Consider the following 18,157-nt stretch of genomic DNA (forward strand, 5'->3'; position numbering starts at 1 on the left):
ATGTCTGTGTAAAAGCAATAATATCATATTCCCAAGTGCTAATTAACACCCTCAGTTCATCAGCCTTACCCTTAAGACTCCTTGCATTGAAATAAATGCCATCCAGCCTTGTCATATTCCCTTGTGCCTTGACATCTCTCTCTTTGCACTGCCTTCCAGACTGACTTGGTTTTGCTTCTACATTGGGCTGTGCATCATCCCCTACTGGACCTCTACACGGTGACCCTGCCAGATTAGTTTAAACTCCCTCCTCTCCATCCAACAGCACTAGAAAACCTCCCTGGGAGGATGTTGGTCCCATTCCAGACCAAGTGCAACCTGTCCAATTTGTACAGATCCCATCTCTCCCAGAAATGGATCCAATGATCCAGCAAACTAAAGCCCTCGCTCCTATACCATCTCTTCAACCACACATTCACTTGCTCTATCCTCCTATTCCGATACTCATTAGCACATGATACCGGGAGTATTCTCAATATTACAATCTTTGAGGTCCTGCTTTACAATCTGGTCCCTAAATTCTTGTTGCAGCACCTCATCCTTCTTTCTACCTATGTCATTGGCACCAATGTGAACCATGACCTTGTGACTGTTCACCCTCCCCCTTCAGAATGCCCTACACCATTCAGTGATATCTTTGACCCTGCACCAGGAAGGCAACACACCATCCTGGAGTCACATCTATGGCCACAGAAACGCTTGTCTGCACCCCTCGCTGTTGAGTCTCATATCACTATTGCTCTTCCACTCTTATTCCTTCCTCCCTTGTGCAGCTGAGCCACCCACAGTGCCGTGAATCTAGCTCTGGCTGCACTCCGCAGAGGAGCCAACACTCTCACCATTTTTCAAAAATGGTTCTTGAGTGAAATGTACTCTGGGGCTTTCCTGACTAACTGCCTGCCCCCCCCCCCCCCCCACCCTTTCTCTGACCGGTGGTCACCCATTCCCTTTCTGACAGCACTTCCTTAAGCTCTGGGGTAACCATGTCTACAAACATGCTATCTATGAACGTCTCCACCTCGCAGATGCACCTACCCTCAAGCTCCGAAATCAGGTTCTGTTTGATTGTATTACTGGGCAGGCTGGTCAAAGAGGGTCTGTCTTGATGGGTGGGGCATGAGAACCTCACCCCAGCATGAAATCCAGTCCTCAGTGGGGTCGTGGGTGGCAGGAACAGAAACGGAAGTGTCCGTTTATTCTAGCTCCTCCTGTCTCTGCACATTCAATCAAATGTCTGATGGCTAATTAGTGATGCAAATGGGGGCTTCACGCCCCACAGATATATCACCATTCCTTCACTGTCACTGGGTGAAAATCCTGCAATTCCCTCCCTAATGGCATTGTGGTTGTACCTGCACCTCGGGGACTGCAATGATTCAAGAAGGCAGCTCAGCACCACTTTCTCAAGGGCAACTAGGGATGGGCAATAAATGCTGGCCTATCCAATGATGCCCACATCCCATAAATGAATAAACAAAAAAATCAGCACTGTAGGCCAGGAAATCATGTGGCACAGGGTAAAGATGTGAATTGTGTTAGGTTCCTGGACCAGAACCCTGAGGTATTTGTTGAAGCCAGACCAGACATCAACATTTTTTTTATTTTGGCATAAATGTGAGGAAAGGATACTTCCATCCAGGAATGATTCCACTGGCAAATTAGAGTGGAACAAACTTTATTTAATAACACAGTTTATATATAACTCTAACATATGAAGCAGATTAACCATTAACAGTTGAACAATATTTAAAAATGAAAGGAAGCAACTTTATTTTCTAACTTATGACTGTTCCAGTTCCAAATAAGCCCCATTCATGCATAAATCAAATCCACTTTTAAATAAATAAAGTTAGCAAACCCAGGCATACTTGCTATAAATTGTGTTAACAGTCTTGAAGCATTCAGAAAGATTTTGTGGAGAGAGAGTGAATTCTCAGGCACATGCCTCTGACTTCAATGGACCTGCAACTAAAACTTTCTGCTACAGACCTAGCCACTCCCATTACCACATCAACACCTGATTGATAACTCATGATCCTTTCAAATCAACCTAATCAAAAGCTTCAGGGGAAATCTCCAGCTATAAACAAAAATCCATCGGCTCTATCCTAAGTAAATACTATGTGGCTAAAATGAGTAATTATCCTGTCCTTTCAGCATCTGAGCTCACTCCTCCCAGACGTACCAACTAACTGTGGAATAAAGCTGAAATTTTAAACATTCTCCTTAAACATAAGGGCGGCATGATGGCACAGTGGTTAGCACTGCTAACTCACAGCGCCAGGGATCCGGATTCGATTCCCGGCTTGGGCCACTGTCTGTGTGGAGTTTGCACATTCTCCCCATATCTGTGTGGGTTTCTTCCGGGTGCTCTGGTTTCCTCCCACAGTCCAAAGATGTGTGAGTTAGGCGGATTGGCCATGATAAATTGCCCCTTCGTGTCAGGGGGACTGGCTAGGTTAAATGCATGGGGTTATGGGGATAAAGCCTGTGTGAGATTGTGGTTGGTACAGACTCGATGGGCCGAATGGCCTCCTTCTGCACTGTAGGATTCTATGATAAAAAAATCTATATATCTGTTTCTATATCCATGTGCTACTAGCTTCAGATTAGGAAGTCAGTCATAGTTGGAACAATAAAGGCCTCCTATTCTCAGAATCACTTTTTATTCAAGCACAAAACAGACTTTTTAAAAATGTAATTAAAACAAACATACAGATGCTGCCATTTCCCCAGAAGAATCAGTTGGTACATTTAGCTGTGCTCCTCGTGGCAGGCCTTTCCTTTTGCCCTTGTGCTGCCTTGTCATAGCTGCTGTAAAACAGTCCCAAATCTTTTTTTACGTCCAACTAGAGAAACGCAGCAAGCAGCGAAAAGTTGTGGATGATTGGATTGTTAGCAAGCTGAATATCTTGTTAATTAGTGGTTTCAAATTGGCAGGAGAGCTTCTGAGTTCCAGACCTACTAGACTGGCATGATGATGTTGTGTTGTCAACACAGTGCCATCACACCCTATTTTTCGCTTCTGGGGGGGGGGGGGGGGGGGGGGGGGCGGGCAGGGGGGAGAGGAATTATGGGGAGGTGATGGCCTAGTGGCATTATCGCTAGACTATTAATCCAGAAACTTAGCTAATGTTCTGGGGATCCGGGTTCAAATCCCGCCATGGCAAGTGATGGAATTTCAATTCAATTAAACATATCTGGAATTAAGAATCTACTGATGAACATGAAACCATTGTCGATTGTCGAAAAAACCCATCTGGTTCACTCACGTTCTTTAGGTAAAGAAACTGCCGTGTCTGACCCACATGTGACTCCAGAGCCACAACAATGTGGTTGACTCTCAACTGCTTTCCAAGGGCAACAAGAGATGGGCAATAAATGATGGCCAGCCAGCGATGCCCATGTCCCACGAATGAATAACAAAAAATCTAGTCTCTGGTGTAGGACTTAAGCTTAAAACATAAGTCAAAGCTGTGGTCCTAATACTGAACCAAGGCTGGCTGACATTCACAGCAAGAAAGTATCCACAGCTATGAATAAACAGTATGTGTCTTTCTGGGGGATGTATATATGCCCCTGAGAAAGACTCATACTATCTCTAAATTAGTTGAATTCAATTATGATTGGTTTCCTGCATCCTTTAGCTTCATTGAAAATAAATTGTGGGACAATGGTCAGTAGAATGTTGATTGACAACTTTAAACCAAGAGTTGATTATTTTAAGAGCATTAAGATCCAATGGAAATAAAGAACAAATCCCACTATTTTTTGAGTTTGTGTCCTTCCTATCCAGAACATATGAACAAGGAGCAGGAGTAGACCATTCAGCCCCTTGGAGCCTACTCTACCATTTAATAAGATCTTGGCTGATCTGATAGTAACCTCAAACCTGCATTCCACCTACTCCTGATAACCTTTCACCCTGTTGCTTACCAAGAATCTATCCACTTCTGCTTTAAGAATATTCCAAGACCCTGCTTCCACCACCTTATCAGGAAGAGAGTTCCAAAGACTCACGAGCCTCTGAGAGGAAAAAAGTTCTTCTCATCTCCGTTTTAAAAGGTGACCCCTTATTTTTAAACTGCTGGAGCCTCTTCATTGGTTGATAGATTGAATACTGCTAAATTGTTCGTCCCATGTATAAAACTAGTTCTCCTGAGCAGATGTTGTTCAGGAGCTTTTTCAGGGTGAGGTTCTTTTAAAATTATAGCTCAGCAGGTTGCTAGTTATAATCATTTAAGCAATCTGGCACATACATTTGACCTGTATCAAGGATTTGGTTTTGTTTCATTTGTTATGAATTTTGAGGTTGTTCCAGTAATGATATTATTAGACAACAGAAAAAAATACATAGGTTCTAAAAGCTGGAACAGAGGCAGATTAAAGGAATTTTCTAACCTGTTGTATATTAAAATTAATAAGGATTGCTATATCAATCAATGACCATCCACAAAAACGTAGGAGTGAGTAGCTAGTATTGATTACTTTTCCCCCTACTTGTATATTTACATTCTGCAAGTTCTAAAGACATTCAAGGGATTTGTATTCTTTAAACACGTGTCTTCACGTTATCCTGACTTGCTGTTTACTGAAGCATGCATTATACAGTTTTTTTTGTACCTTTTGGTACTTTTATTCCTAATCAAAAAAGCCAATTAAGTCCAATCAGAGTCCCCACATGAGGAACAAACCAGATCCAAGCTGACAAGACAAGGATATACATCCCATCTTGGGCTTGATCAAAAGAGATCCAAGCTGACAGGATGAGGCATTACACCCTCTCCTGGGCTCTGTCTGAGCTTCATCGTGGCTAAAAGGCCGAAATGGCTTTAAGAAAATTGCATCAGGTAGACTCTTAGTTTAACCTCATTAGCTACCCTGAGCGCTTACACTTGATCTTAGCCAAAAGGCCAAGAAGCGATTATAGTTGAGAACAACAAATTCAAGATGTTATAATATTGCATTAAGCCACATAGTGTCTCTAGGCAATGGCTAGGCACCACCATTTTAAAAACTCCCACCAAATACCACTGGTTGCACCAATGAATAAAAAATAAATAAAAAGTTCTATTTATTTATTTTCCAAAAGAAAATTAAAAATAAAATCTTCCCCACCCCGCACCATTCCCAACGAATCCATTAAAGAGTTAGTAAAAGATACTCCTCTTCAGTGAATAACTGAATGTTCCAGAGCACTCACTGTAAAAAAGCTTATGCAGCACATAAAATATATTTGTTGTATTTTATATTTTATCTTGAAGAACCATTCTATGTTTTTTGCTATTAATACTCAGTTACAAAAGTCATTTGGAGGAGTATTTTGCAGTACAGTGCAGACGGAGATGAGAAGAATTTTTTTCCTCTCAGAGGCTTGTGAGTCTTTTGAACTCTGTTGCTGATAAGTTGGTGAAAGTAGGGTCTTGGAATATTTTTAAGGCAGAAGTGGACAGATCCTTGGTAAGCAATGGGGTGAGAGGTTATCACAAGTAGGTGGAATGCAGATTTGAGGTTACTATCAGATCAGCCAAGATCTTATTAAATGGAAATGAGAAATATCTTAAAATGGTCACAGAGCTGAACAGGAATCCTTAATGATGAAAAGATAGATTTTTGGTGGATGGGCAGATGAAGAAAATATAAAAATTCACATGATGAGAGAGAACACCAGTTCAAAGCGTAGAGTTGCCTACCTTTTACTGGTAGTGTTTCTTGTTTTTGTCCAGACTGCATAAATTCTTTCTGTTTGCCTAATTTTAATTTTTTTCATGGGGTGTGGACATGGCTGGCTAGGCCAGCATTTTTATTGCCCTTCCCTAATTGTCCTCAAGAAGCTGGTGGTGAGCTGTCTTCTTACATTACTTCAATCCATGTGGTGTAGGTCACCTACAGTGCTGTTAGGGAGGGAGTTCCAGAATTTTAACCGAGTGGCAGTGATGGGACAACACTATATTTCCAAGTCAGGATGGTGTGTGGCTTGGAGGGGAACTTGCAGGTGGTGGTGTTCTCAGGCATCTGTTGCCCTTGTCTTTCTAGAGAGTAGTGGTTGTGGGTTTGGGAGATGCTGTCTAAGGGGCCTTGGTGAGTTCCTGCATTGCATCTTCTAAATGGTACACACTGCTATCATTGTGCATCAGTGGTGGAGGGAGTGAACGTTGAAGGTGGTGAATTGGGTGCCAATCAAGCAGGCTAGTTGTCCTGAATGCCGTCAAGTTTCTTGAGTGCTTTTGGACCTGCACTCCACACATATAGGGTGGGATTTTCCAGCCACACACACTCCGAGAGCAGAAATTCATGTCCGAGGTCAACAAACCTTTAAATGGTCCACCAAATTTTCTGTCCTATATGCGACAATTCCCGCAATGGAAAATTCCACCCATGAAATGTGCATTGCTCTCCTTTGGGACACGTGCAATTTACCAAAGCAAGAGTCTGAAGCACAGATTGATAATGGATCTCATAGTGCATATTATTATTTGGGCTATTATTATTAGTTCAATCAAATAAAACTGTGCAGATTGCCATCACAAAGAATGAGTACATTTCCTGTTACATTTCTAGATGATGACCACCTACCCATTAGGGCACTGACCTGCAGTGTTATTTGGGACATAGTGGGCACAGCCCTGGTTACAGATCGATCTCTTCAGATGTCATCCAGGCTGGTCAATTTTGGCTGGACAACAAGAGTCCTGTCAATTTTGGCATGGCACCCTGTATATAGAAGTATAGGTTCACATTCCTAGCCTTCAGGCAGCACTTTCTGGCAGCATCACTTTTATGATGAATCCATGATTAATTCATCATGGGGAAAGGACCTATAGTAGATGGTTTGGTTTTGATGATGTTCAGGTCCAATGCTATGTATTGGGTTTACTCATCTTGACCAGCTTAATTAATGTAAGTGAGATAGTGAAGAGACATATCCTCCTGCCTAAGGCAGGGTGACAAGTGATACATTGTTAGTGGTGACAATGCAAGCAGCTACTGAATTCCTGTTTTGCCACAGAATTCACCATAAAGTTCACACTGGAAGTTGTACATGAACTAAAGGAAGTCTTTGTGGTATTCTAAACCACAAAGGAGAAATGTTTGAGCACATGTTCTTTTATGCCATACTGGAACTTCACTCTCACTGAAAGGGAACAAGAAGAGGCAGGCATTCATCATAGAAATCATAGAAACCCCACAGTGCAGAAGGAGGCCATTCGGCCCATCGAGTCTGCACCGACCACAATCCCAACCAGGCTCTACCCCCACATATTTTACCCACTAATCCCTCCAACCTATGCATCCCAGGACTCTAAGGGGCAATTTTTTTAACCTGGCCAATCAACCTAACCCGCACATCTTTGGACTGTGGGAGGAAACCGGAGCACCCGGAGGAAACCCACGCAGACGCGAGGAGAATGTGCAAACTCCACACAGACAGTGACCCGAGCCGGGAATTGAACCCAGGACCCTGGAGCTGTGAAGCAGCAGTGCTAACCACTGTGCTACCGTGGCATTGTTTCCTCTCTTCCCACTGTGGCACTGAAGAACTGCGTTCAAGCTGTATGGCGATACATAAACTATCAGGGCAGCAATACTTACACCTTCTGATTTTGGGGAGGCGGTGGCATAGTGGTATTGTCACTGGACTAGCAATCCAGAGATCCAGGGCAATGCTCTGGGGACTTGGGTTCAAATCCCACTATGGAAGATGGTGAAATTTGAATTCAATAAAAATCTGGAATTAAAAGTCTTATGGTGACCATGAAACTATTGCCAATTGTTGTAAAAACCCACCCAGTTCACTAATGTTCTTTAGAGAAGGAAATCTGCTGTACTTACCTGGTCTGGCCTATTTGTGACTTCAGATCCACAGCAATGTGGTTGACTCTTAATTGCCCCCTGAAATGGCCCAGCAAACCACTCAGTTCTAGGGCAATTAGGGATGGACAACGTTCACATCCCATGAAAGAGCTTGGATAAAACCATCATTACATCCCAAAGGTTGGTCCCTTGTCTTTTTAGTAAGAGTCTGAAAGGCAAGATTGCTGCAGACACTGTACATCTTCACTGGCAGCAGTGTTATAGCAGTGGAGTCTCAGCAGAAGCTTGTTCAAAGAACCCCAAACTCTCTCTAATGAGATAATAATGTGCTCAAACCTTAAAAACAAGCTATGCCACAGCAAGGAATAAAAATTGTATTTTATGCAAATTATAACATGCATGCTAAAAGAATAAATATAAAGAGACTAATAATAAGGATGAAATGAATGTTCATTAAAGCACACCCACCAGCAGAGATGACCTGAACTCCTTAACAAAAAAGCACTAGCTACATACTTTGAGAACAATAGTTCACCTTTAATGCAGCCTGCTTTTCTTTTATTATTGCTGAGCATTCTGCTTTTTTTTCACTAAGTCCCTGTTCATTCTTAACTCTTTATCTGTCTTTTTGGTCCGTGAACTTAAATTACTGCAACCTGGGTAAATAATTATCATTGATCTTGTCAGTAAATCAGAAAACAGTTTTGTTTAAGGAGAAGAAAGATAAACCACTCAGTTTGATGAGTCAATCCAGAAAACCTGAAATGAACGTAAATGGTGTCAAAAACTGTGATTACTTGCAATCAAAATCACAAGCAAAGTCATGTAGCATATCAAAGTTTATAGAACTATTTACTATATATTTTTACAGTTTATTTTCAGAATTGTTCTCAGTGCTACAGTTTCCAGCATGAAGCCTTTTAATTGAGCAATTCAAATTTAGTTCAAAGTAGAAGATCCACTTGTGTTCGGGCAAGTTGATATCAGATAAGACTGTCATCCTTTCTCAATTGATGTGGATTTTATTGCATGCTTAAACGTTGCAGTGTTACTTAGCAACCTATACTGGTAGCATACAAAGCAAGTTAGAACAGAGAGCAGTACCATTGAAATTAAAAACGATCTTGCCGGGTGCTGGAATTTTACTTCCCATCATTTTGAGCATTATGATGTGAGAAGATCATTCTCGAACACATTAAAAGACATCCAAATATAAAAATTTCCAGCCTGTTTAGCGTGTCAGAAACTAATTGTATAAATTCACGGGCAATTGTCAAAAAAGGGCAGCATGGTGGCACAGTGGGTAGTATTGCTGCTTCACAGCACCAGGGATCTGGGTTAAATTCAGTGTTGGGTCATTGTGCAGAGTTTGCATGTTCTCCCCATGTCTGTGTGGGTTTCCTCCAGGTGCTCTGGTTTCCTCCCACAGTCCAAAGATGTGTGGGTTAGGTGGATTGGCCATGCTAAATTGTTCTTTGGTGTTAGGGGGAATTAGCCGGGTAAATACATGGGGTTACGAGGATAGGGCGTGGGTGGAATTGTTGTCGGTGCAAGCTTGATGGGCCAAATGGCCTTCTTCTGCACTGTAGGGATTGCATGATTCTACCTTCCAGACATTCCGAGGGAAAATAGTAGTTGTCAAAAGATTAATAACAACAAACAAGTTTTGACTCGAATCATAAGAAACACTGCTGGGATGGAGGTCTTGAGATGCAGTGGGTAGCACCCAAGCCACTGAGCCATCATCCCCGGGTTCAAATATTACTGGCCAAAGGAGACATGTTCATTATGTGACCAAATAGGTTGAGTGTCATCCAACACATGCCAAAGGCAGGCAGTAAGAGCGGGAGAGATTCCTGGTCAGCCAAATGATAGAAAGAAAATTGGATCCTCTTCCATCACTGTTTGTAGCTCCAGGTTACAACATGCATGTAAAACTGCACGTTGCAACAGCAACCTGGACTCCGTGGGGAGCCGGTTGGCTATTGGCTGGACAGCCAATGTGAATCAGATTGGTGACAACAGCACAAGATTCGATCCCTGTTCCGGTTGAGGTAGATTCAGGACCTGCCTCCTCATGGTGGAGACTTTGGCGCTGTGGGTCAGACCTGCCTTTGGGCAAAGAACTGATGATTGCTGGGGCAGAAAGTAGGCAGTTACAATTGGAAGTGGGAATCAGCTGGAGGCAAGCATGAGAAACCAGTTGTTTGCATGACCTGGCAACACACAATGGCCATACATGAGAAGTGGACATACTTATGAAGCACAGGGGTGGGTGCTGCTGGATTGACGTGTAGCCACAGTCAAACCTTCAGAAGGAGGGAGGAAACATAAGTTTCAGAGTTTAAAGAACTAAATCCTTGATAAATAACAATACATTCTGCTAACACAAAATGGTGTGTAATTTGCTCCAGATAAAGGGAACCATGTAGGATAAAGGGTTAAATGTGCATGCAAATTTCTACAGCTATGCCAGTCCAAAGGTCACATTCCAATTCAAGGGTCATCTGAGTTCATCTTTGCTTTGTAACTCCATATTGTTCAGGCACGCAGCTAATAAGACTGAACGCTGAAGACTGAACAACATGTTTTATTTTCATTTCAATTTCTTTTTGCCTTAAAATCCCTCTACAACTTGCCTTGCTGATCTGCTCCAGGTATGCCTCTGGATGCATCCTCAGCTTCTTTGACAGCAGTTTGCTCCTTATTTTTCAACTTTGATGATTGTTCTTTCAGAAGCTGTTTTCAAAAGTCTCATAAAAAATCCTTTCCTTGGAACTATGCCTATTTTCCTATTGCACTTTCTCGATAGAAAGTATTTTTAACCTTGTTTTAACTACCCTGTTTCATGTCCTATGCCTATATATATACACCAAACTTAATATTATAAAGCAGCTTCACAAATGTTCACGTGACTGCAGTGCAAAGGTCTATTGCTTTTCGAACCTTTGATCTTACTGCATTTGGTGCCACTGCACTTTTCCTTAGAAGATCATTACCCAATCAAAACAAGGTCCTCCAGTGCAGAATTGGTGTGAAAATGGTGACAACCCCTTCCATTTAAATGTCCCTCACCCGGTCCACTCTTGATAAATGGCCCCCACCACCAAACCTGCCATATGGGAGGGTTCAAGGTTCAGCTGGAGATGGTCATGCATTTATCATTCTGTGTTCTTGATTCCACAGAGGCACATGCAGCACTGGATCAAAGAATGTCCTCAAAACCAATGGTACGTGTCAGAAGAGGCAGAAGTTGCAAGCCAGTTTTAAGGACTAACCTCCACAAGTCAAAGTTCCTGATCATCTGAATGAACCGACTTATCTATAACAATTACCAGGGAGCAATCACGCTCCTTGGTGAAGGAAAGGCACATGGCAAAATTTGTCCAAACTTGCATTGCTTACGGATTGCCACTCCCAGTGATAAAACTTTTGCTTTGGGTTTCTGGAATAAATCTGAGGATCACAACTGGGATATGCTGTAACTATTAATATTCATTTTTTTCTGAATGGGCTCTTTTCCCCCATCTGTTGGACTATTTATGTTAATCCTTTTGTACTCATGGTGCTAACTGTACTGATGTGGAGATGCCGGCGTTGGACTGGGGTAAACACAGTAAGAAGTTTAACAACACCAGGTTAAAGTCCAACAGGTTTATTTGGTAGCAAAAGCCACACAAGCTTTCGAGGCTCTGAGCCCCTTCTTCAGGTGAGTGGGAATTCTGTTCACAAACAGAACTTATAAGACACAGACTCAATTTACATGAATAATGGTTGGAATGCGAATACTTACAACTAATCCAGTCTTTAAGAAACAAAACAATGGGAGTGGAGAGAGCATCAAGACAGGCTAAAAAGATGTGTATTGTCTCCAGACAAGACAGCCAGTGAAACTCTGCAGGTCCACGCAACTGTGGGAGTTACAAATAGTGTGACATAAATTCTGATTCTAGGATCGCATGATAAAGACTCAGGAGGAAAAAAGCAGAAATATTTATGTGAAATAGTGTGACATAAACCCAATATCCCGGTTGAGGCCGTCCTTGTGTGTGCGGAACCTGGCTATCAGTTTCTGCTCCGCGACTCTGCGCTGTCGTGTGTCGCGAAGGCCGCCTTGGAGAACGCTTACCCGAATATCAGAGGCCGAATGCCCGTGACCGCTGAAGTGCTCCCCAACAGGAAGAGAACAGTCTTGCCTGGTGATTGTCGAGCGGTGTTCATTCATCCGTTGTCGCAGCGTCTGCATAGTTTCCCCAATGTACCATGCCTCGGGACATCCTTTCTTGCAGCGTATCAGGTAGACAACGTTGGCCGAGTTGCAAGAGTATGTACCGTGTACCTGGTGGATGGTGTTCTCACGTGAGATGATGGCATCTGTGTCGATGATCCGGCACGTCTTGCAGAGGTTGCTGTGGCAGGGTTGTGTGGTGTCTTGGTCACTGTTCTCCTGAAGGCTGGGTAGTTTGCTGCGGACAATGGTCTGTTTGAGGTTGTGCGGTTGTTTGAAGGCAAGAAGTGGGGGTGTGGGGATGGCCTTGGCGAGATGTTCGTCTTCATCAATGACATGTTGAAGGCTCCGGAGGAGATGCCGTAGCTTCTCCGCTCCGGGGAAGTACTGGACAACGAAGGGTACTCTGTCCACTGTGTCCCGTGTTTGTCTTCTGAGGAGGTCGGTGCGGTTTTTCGCTGTGGCGCGTTGGAACTGTTGATCAATGAGTCTAGCGCCATATCCTGTTCTTATGAGGGCATCTTTCAGCGTCTGGAGGTGTCTGTTGCGATCCTCCTCATCCGAGCAGATCCTGTGTATACGGAGGGCTTGTCCAGCCTCAACCGGGATATTGGGTTTATGTCACACTATTTCACATAAATATTTCTGCTTTTTTCCTCCTGAGTCTTTATCATGCGATCCTAGAATCAGAATTTATGTCACACTATTTGTAACTCCCACAGTTGCGTGGACCTGCAGAGTTTCACTGGCTGTCTTGTCTGGAGACAATACACATCTTTTTAGCCTGTCTTGATGCTCTCTCCACTCCCATTGTTTTGTTTCTTAAAGACTGGATTAGTTGTAAGTATTCGCATTCCAACCATTATTCATGTAAATTGAGTCTGTGTCTTATAAGTTCTGTTTGTGAACAGAATTCCCACTCACCTGAAGAAGGGGCTCAGAGCCTCGAAAGCTTGTGTGGCTTTTGCTACCAAATAAACCTGTTGGACTTTAACCTGGTGTTGTTAAACTTCTTACTGTGCTAACTGTACTGTACAGAGCTCTGGTATAATCAGCAGGTGAAGAGTGGCACCTATTGGCCATCTACACACATTTTGTAATTCTACTCAGTACTTATTGATGCTTCTTGACAATTATTCTTATTTATATTTGCTTTTTAATCTTATTTACAAAAGTCCAAAGCCTAATTCATGTCACAGTATTGTAATAACTTTACAACTCATGTTAAGGATAAAAAGCCAAGTATATTAAAAAGTGATATGTTTTACTGAGAGTGATCCACACCGGTTTAAAAATAGTAAGCTGACCACTCAAATATTATCAACAGAGCTACAATGCTGGACCTGCATAACATTACTATAAATGGATATATTGGTTCAGAAACAACATTCCGTCCAAGAGCCTGGGTCTTGTATTAAAATATCACCGGAGTGTAGGTTTTCTATTGAGAATTGTATGAAACCCACCCCTTGATGAAATTGTTCTTGTTGTGAAGTTAAGGGTCAAATCGATCATCCCATTATGTTGACGGTAATAAAAAGTAAAAGCAAGCGTATGATGCCTAGTTGGTCATGATGAGTCGGTGATGGTGGGTGAGTAGAGGTGGGACTGGAAAGATACAGAGGAATAAAGAGTTTGTGGATTGTTGTAGATACGGATGGAGGAGGTCACAGAGATAGGGAAGGATGATGCCATTGAGGGATTTAAACAAGAAGATGAGGATTCTGAAATTGGTGACTGGGGAAATGACATGTGCCAGCCACCATAGTTTCACAATGTTTTCTACAATTACGAAGAAGTGGACTAGATATCAAATAAAGAAAAACATTGGCCTCGATTTTGCTTTGGTGGTGGCGGTAAGTGGCATTGGTAAGTTGCTCCTTTGGAGAGCCAGCACAGACACGATGGGTGAATGGCCACCTTTGGAGGTGTAACTATTCTGTAAATCTGTGATTCTTTCCTCTTTCTTGTGTATTTCATGTGTTCCCATTACTGTTTTCAGCTAACAAATTAGATTATATCATTGTCTGCAGGGTGACATTTCTGGCTACTATTGCCCGTAGTGAAAGATGAGTAGAAAGTTTATTCCAGGGGTAAATGGGGCCCAACTAGTAGTAATTGGACTGATTTTTTGTACTGCCTGCTCGGAACACAGGGCTAGCCTCTTCATTTAAAACAGAATTCCAGCCAAGAAGAGTTTTATTGTGCACTTGATTTTTTTCTCACCTTGCACCTTCCCTCCTGAAGTGAAAACTCTGACTGGAGTTTTGGCACCAGAGGCCCACTGCAGTCTCTTTCAGAGCTGCATCAAAATGGCTGCTCTTCACGTGTTGATGAGGTATTTGCTATCATAGAGTCATAGAGATATACAGCACGGAAACAGGCCCTTCAGCCCAACTCGTCCATGCCAACCAAGTTTCCTAAACAGAACTAGTCCCATATGCCTGCATTTGGCCTATACCCCTCGAAACGTTCCCTATCCATGTACATGCCCAAATGATTTTAAATGTTGTAATTGTATCCACCTCTACCACCTCCTCTGGCAACTCATTCCATATTCGCACCACCTTCTGTGTGAAAAAGTTGCCCCACAGGTCCCTCTTAAATCTTTCCCCTCTCACTTTAAACTTATGTTCTCTAGCTTTGGACTCCACTATCCTGGGGAAAAGATCATGGTTATTCACCTTATCTATGTCCCTCATCATTTTATAAACCTCTATAAAGTCACCCCGCATCCTCCTACACTCCAGGGAAAAGAGTCCAAGCCTATCCATCCTCTCCTTATAATTCAAACCTTTCAATCCCAGTAACATCCTTGTAAATCTTCTTTGCACCCTGATGACTGCTAATCCTATCCCATCTTCAAATAATGTCTACTTTCCAGTGGACCTCACCAGTGGTCAGGAGCCGGAACGCTGCCGATTTTCTTTTTCCCCCCAGCTTGAGGATACCAAGACCAGTTGTGGTCTGTCAGTTCAGAGCAATTAAATTGAACCTGATACTTTTTTGTGTAGCTCTGTTCTATTCTACATAGCCCAGTAAGGGATTGCACGATCCTTTTCTTAAAAAGGGAAAATTAATGATTGGCCTTCTTTTCACAACTGCTTAAAGGATGAAGATCAGAGGAGAGACCGGTAGCCCCACTCTCCTTCCCCATTATGTTTCCAGTTTTATCCATTGATGCTAGCACCCACGTTCAACTTTAGAGATAAAGAGGAAATGTTTTATATTTTGGTATGGCAGGAAAAATAAATTGCTCAAGCCCAGGAACTGCTTGACTATCCAAAGAAAAATCTAGCGAGAATAATGAAGTTGTCACCATTTTGAGTAATATCACAAGGCAAGTTAACCTGATCCTTTAAACCCTGGGTTGTCTTAATAGTAATCAAACCAATTTTCCTGAAAGAACTGACAGGAAACTGACAGGGTTAGGGGTTAGGGTCAAGGGGCGGCACGCTGGCACAGTGGTTAGCACTGCTGCCTCACAGCACTAGGGACCTGGGTTCAATTCCGGCCTCGGGTGACTGTCTGTATACAGTTTGCATATTCTCCCTGTGTCTGCGTGGGTTTCCTCTGGCTGCTCTGGTTTCCTCCAAAGATGTGCAGGTTAGGTGGATTGGCCATGCTAAATTGCCCCTTAGTAGAGATTTTAGGCACTAATAAGTTATGCTTTCCCATGATACTGTGCAAATGTTGCTGAGAGTCAGGCTCAGACACAAAGACTGCACTTGACACCAATGCATAAATGACTTTTTAATTACCTTTCGTGAATTAATTTTTAACAATGTATTGTATATGCAACGTTAATTATTTCACATTTGTCCTCAATGTTAACAAAGTAAGAGTTGTAATGTTTATGTACAAAAATGTTTTAAAAGATGGAAATTATTTCTTATACAATGTGGTTCAGCTGGCAACACTAAACATGTTGCTGTTAATATACAAGTAAACTTATCTACTGGTCATTGCAACACTAATGAATTATTATACATCATTATACCTCATCTTTTTCAATAGGGGAATACTAACCATTTACATTAAATAATTACAGGTCCAGTTTTCAATGTGGTTTCCAGATTTGGTGTTATCATATCGTGCTTTTTAATAAATGACAATTCAGCAATGTTTATCACTGGATTTCATATTATGATCATTGTACATAGTTAAGTCTGTCTTGCACACTGAAATGTTACTTGTAAGTAACTGCAGGCAGCACGGTGGCACAGTGGTTAGCACTGCTGCCTCACAGCTCCAGGGTCCTGGGTTTCCCAGCTTGGGTCACTATCTGTGTGGAGTTTGCACATCCCGGGATGCGTACGTTAGCGAGATTAGTAGGGTAAATATGGGGTTACGGGGATAGGGTCTGGGTGGGATTGTTGTCAGTGGAGACTCGATAGGTCAAATTGACTTTTTCTGCACTGTAGGGATCCTACAATTCTAGGTCTAAGGAGCAGAGTCCCAGAAAAATTAGGCTAGAGGCTAGGAAGTATCTCTCTATGAAATTCCACAGAACGGCAAAATTGAGAATGTGTAAATTGGAGGAAACCTTTTGACATTAGTTGTCAATTGGATTGGAACATAGAAGGCAGAGAGTGGGAGTGGAAGGGAACAGTCTTTGATCAGTGGAATGTGACAACTGGCGTCCAAGGATCTGTTCTGGAACCTCAGTTTTTCATCAGACACAGTAATGACTTGGATGACGTAATGCCCAGTTGTTTACAGATGATGATAAATTAGAAAGGTTGTGTAGAAGGGAGCAAGAAATTACAAAAGGATGTAGGCAAACTATATGACCAAAACTTTACTAGATGGTATTCAGTATTAGGAAGGATGAGATCATGCATTTTGGATTGGAGAAAGACAAAACAAAATTACTTCTTAATATTGAGACTAGAAGCTGTCAAGGAGCAAAGGTATTTAAGGTGTCTATGCACACAGATCATTATGAGCTAGTAATGTAAAAAAAGGTAATCAAAAAGGCTAATGGAATTTGGCATCGTCTCAATAATACAAACACGAGAATGTAATGTACAGAGTCTTGGTTAGATCCCATCTGGAATACTACATTCAATTTTGGAAACTGAACCTGAGGGCAAAACTTTGTCTGATGGCGGAGTTTCCCCTCCCACTATGGGGGAAGTTGGTGGGGGGGGGGGCACATTCCTGCTGTGCAGAGCTGCTCCAATTAAAGCTCCATGGATTCTGATTGGCTGGCAGCGCCACAGACCCAGCAGTGGCTCTGGGAGTCGACATGTTGGAGACAGAACGCAGGTAAGTGCTGGTGAGGTGGGGACGGGAGGGGAGGTAAAGGGGGCGCAGACTCATGATCTGGAGGGCAGGCAGTGTGGGTGCAACCTGAAGACCCAGACATTGGGATGGGTGCACCTTATTCATAGAATCATAGAATCCCTGCAGTCCAGAAGAAGGCCATTCGATCCATTGAGTCTGCATCGCACTCAGGCCCACCTGCCTCCCATCCGCTTAACCCTGTTCATTTACCATGGGTAATCCACCTAAACTACACATCTGTTCAATAGTGAAAAGCATAGCCAATCCACTTAACATGCTCACCTTTGGACTGTTGGAGGAAACCCACACAGACACAAGGAGAACTCCACACAGACAGTCACCCGAGGCTGGATTGAACCCAGATGCCTGGTGTTGTGAGGTGGCAGTGCTAACTATTGTGACACAATGCCATCCGAAACCCAAGGGAAACTGAAAGGGGGGCCAGTATACAGCTGGCACTGCCACCCCCTGTCCTGCCTGAAACCTAAGCAAGCTAACCTGATGGAATGACCGCCTCACCCATGAACCCATCCCAGCAGCATGAAACTTAATTAACCATCCATTAATTGGCCACTTAAGAGATTCAATTGTGGGAAGGCAGGTAGGCTGCCTGTAGCCTCATCTGTTCTCCCATAAAATTGTGGACAGGTCAGGGACAGGCAGGAAGGCAATGAAATCTGGGGAATTTTACAGACCTCTGACTATAAATGCTGTAAAATTCTGCCCTAAGGAAAGATATATCAGCCTTCAAGGAGCTGTAGCATGGATTCTCCAGGGTTTAAAGGATTAAACTATGAGAAAAGTTTGCCTAAATCTGGTTTATTT

The 18,157-nt window shown here is 42.7% G+C and overlaps 1 protein-coding gene across 1 annotated transcript in view; it reads left to right on the forward strand.

Moving 5' to 3' along the window:
- LOC144479272 (innate immunity activator protein-like) overlaps positions 1 to 11,388 on the forward strand; it is a 62,825-nt gene extending 51,437 nt beyond the window's left edge. The window contains exon 10 of the mRNA XM_078197943.1: positions 11,002 to 11,388. Coding sequence (XP_078054069.1) covers positions 11,002 to 11,085 — 84 coding nt within the window. The 3' untranslated portion in view covers positions 11,086 to 11,388. The remainder of the gene's footprint in view (positions 1 to 11,001) is intronic.
- The last annotated feature ends 6,769 nt before the right edge of the window (positions 11,389 to 18,157 follow it).

The sequence above is a fragment of the Mustelus asterias genome, chromosome 25, assembly GCF_964213995.1.
Source record: "Mustelus asterias chromosome 25, sMusAst1.hap1.1, whole genome shotgun sequence".
Lineage (NCBI taxonomy): Eukaryota > Metazoa > Chordata > Chondrichthyes > Carcharhiniformes > Triakidae > Mustelus > Mustelus asterias.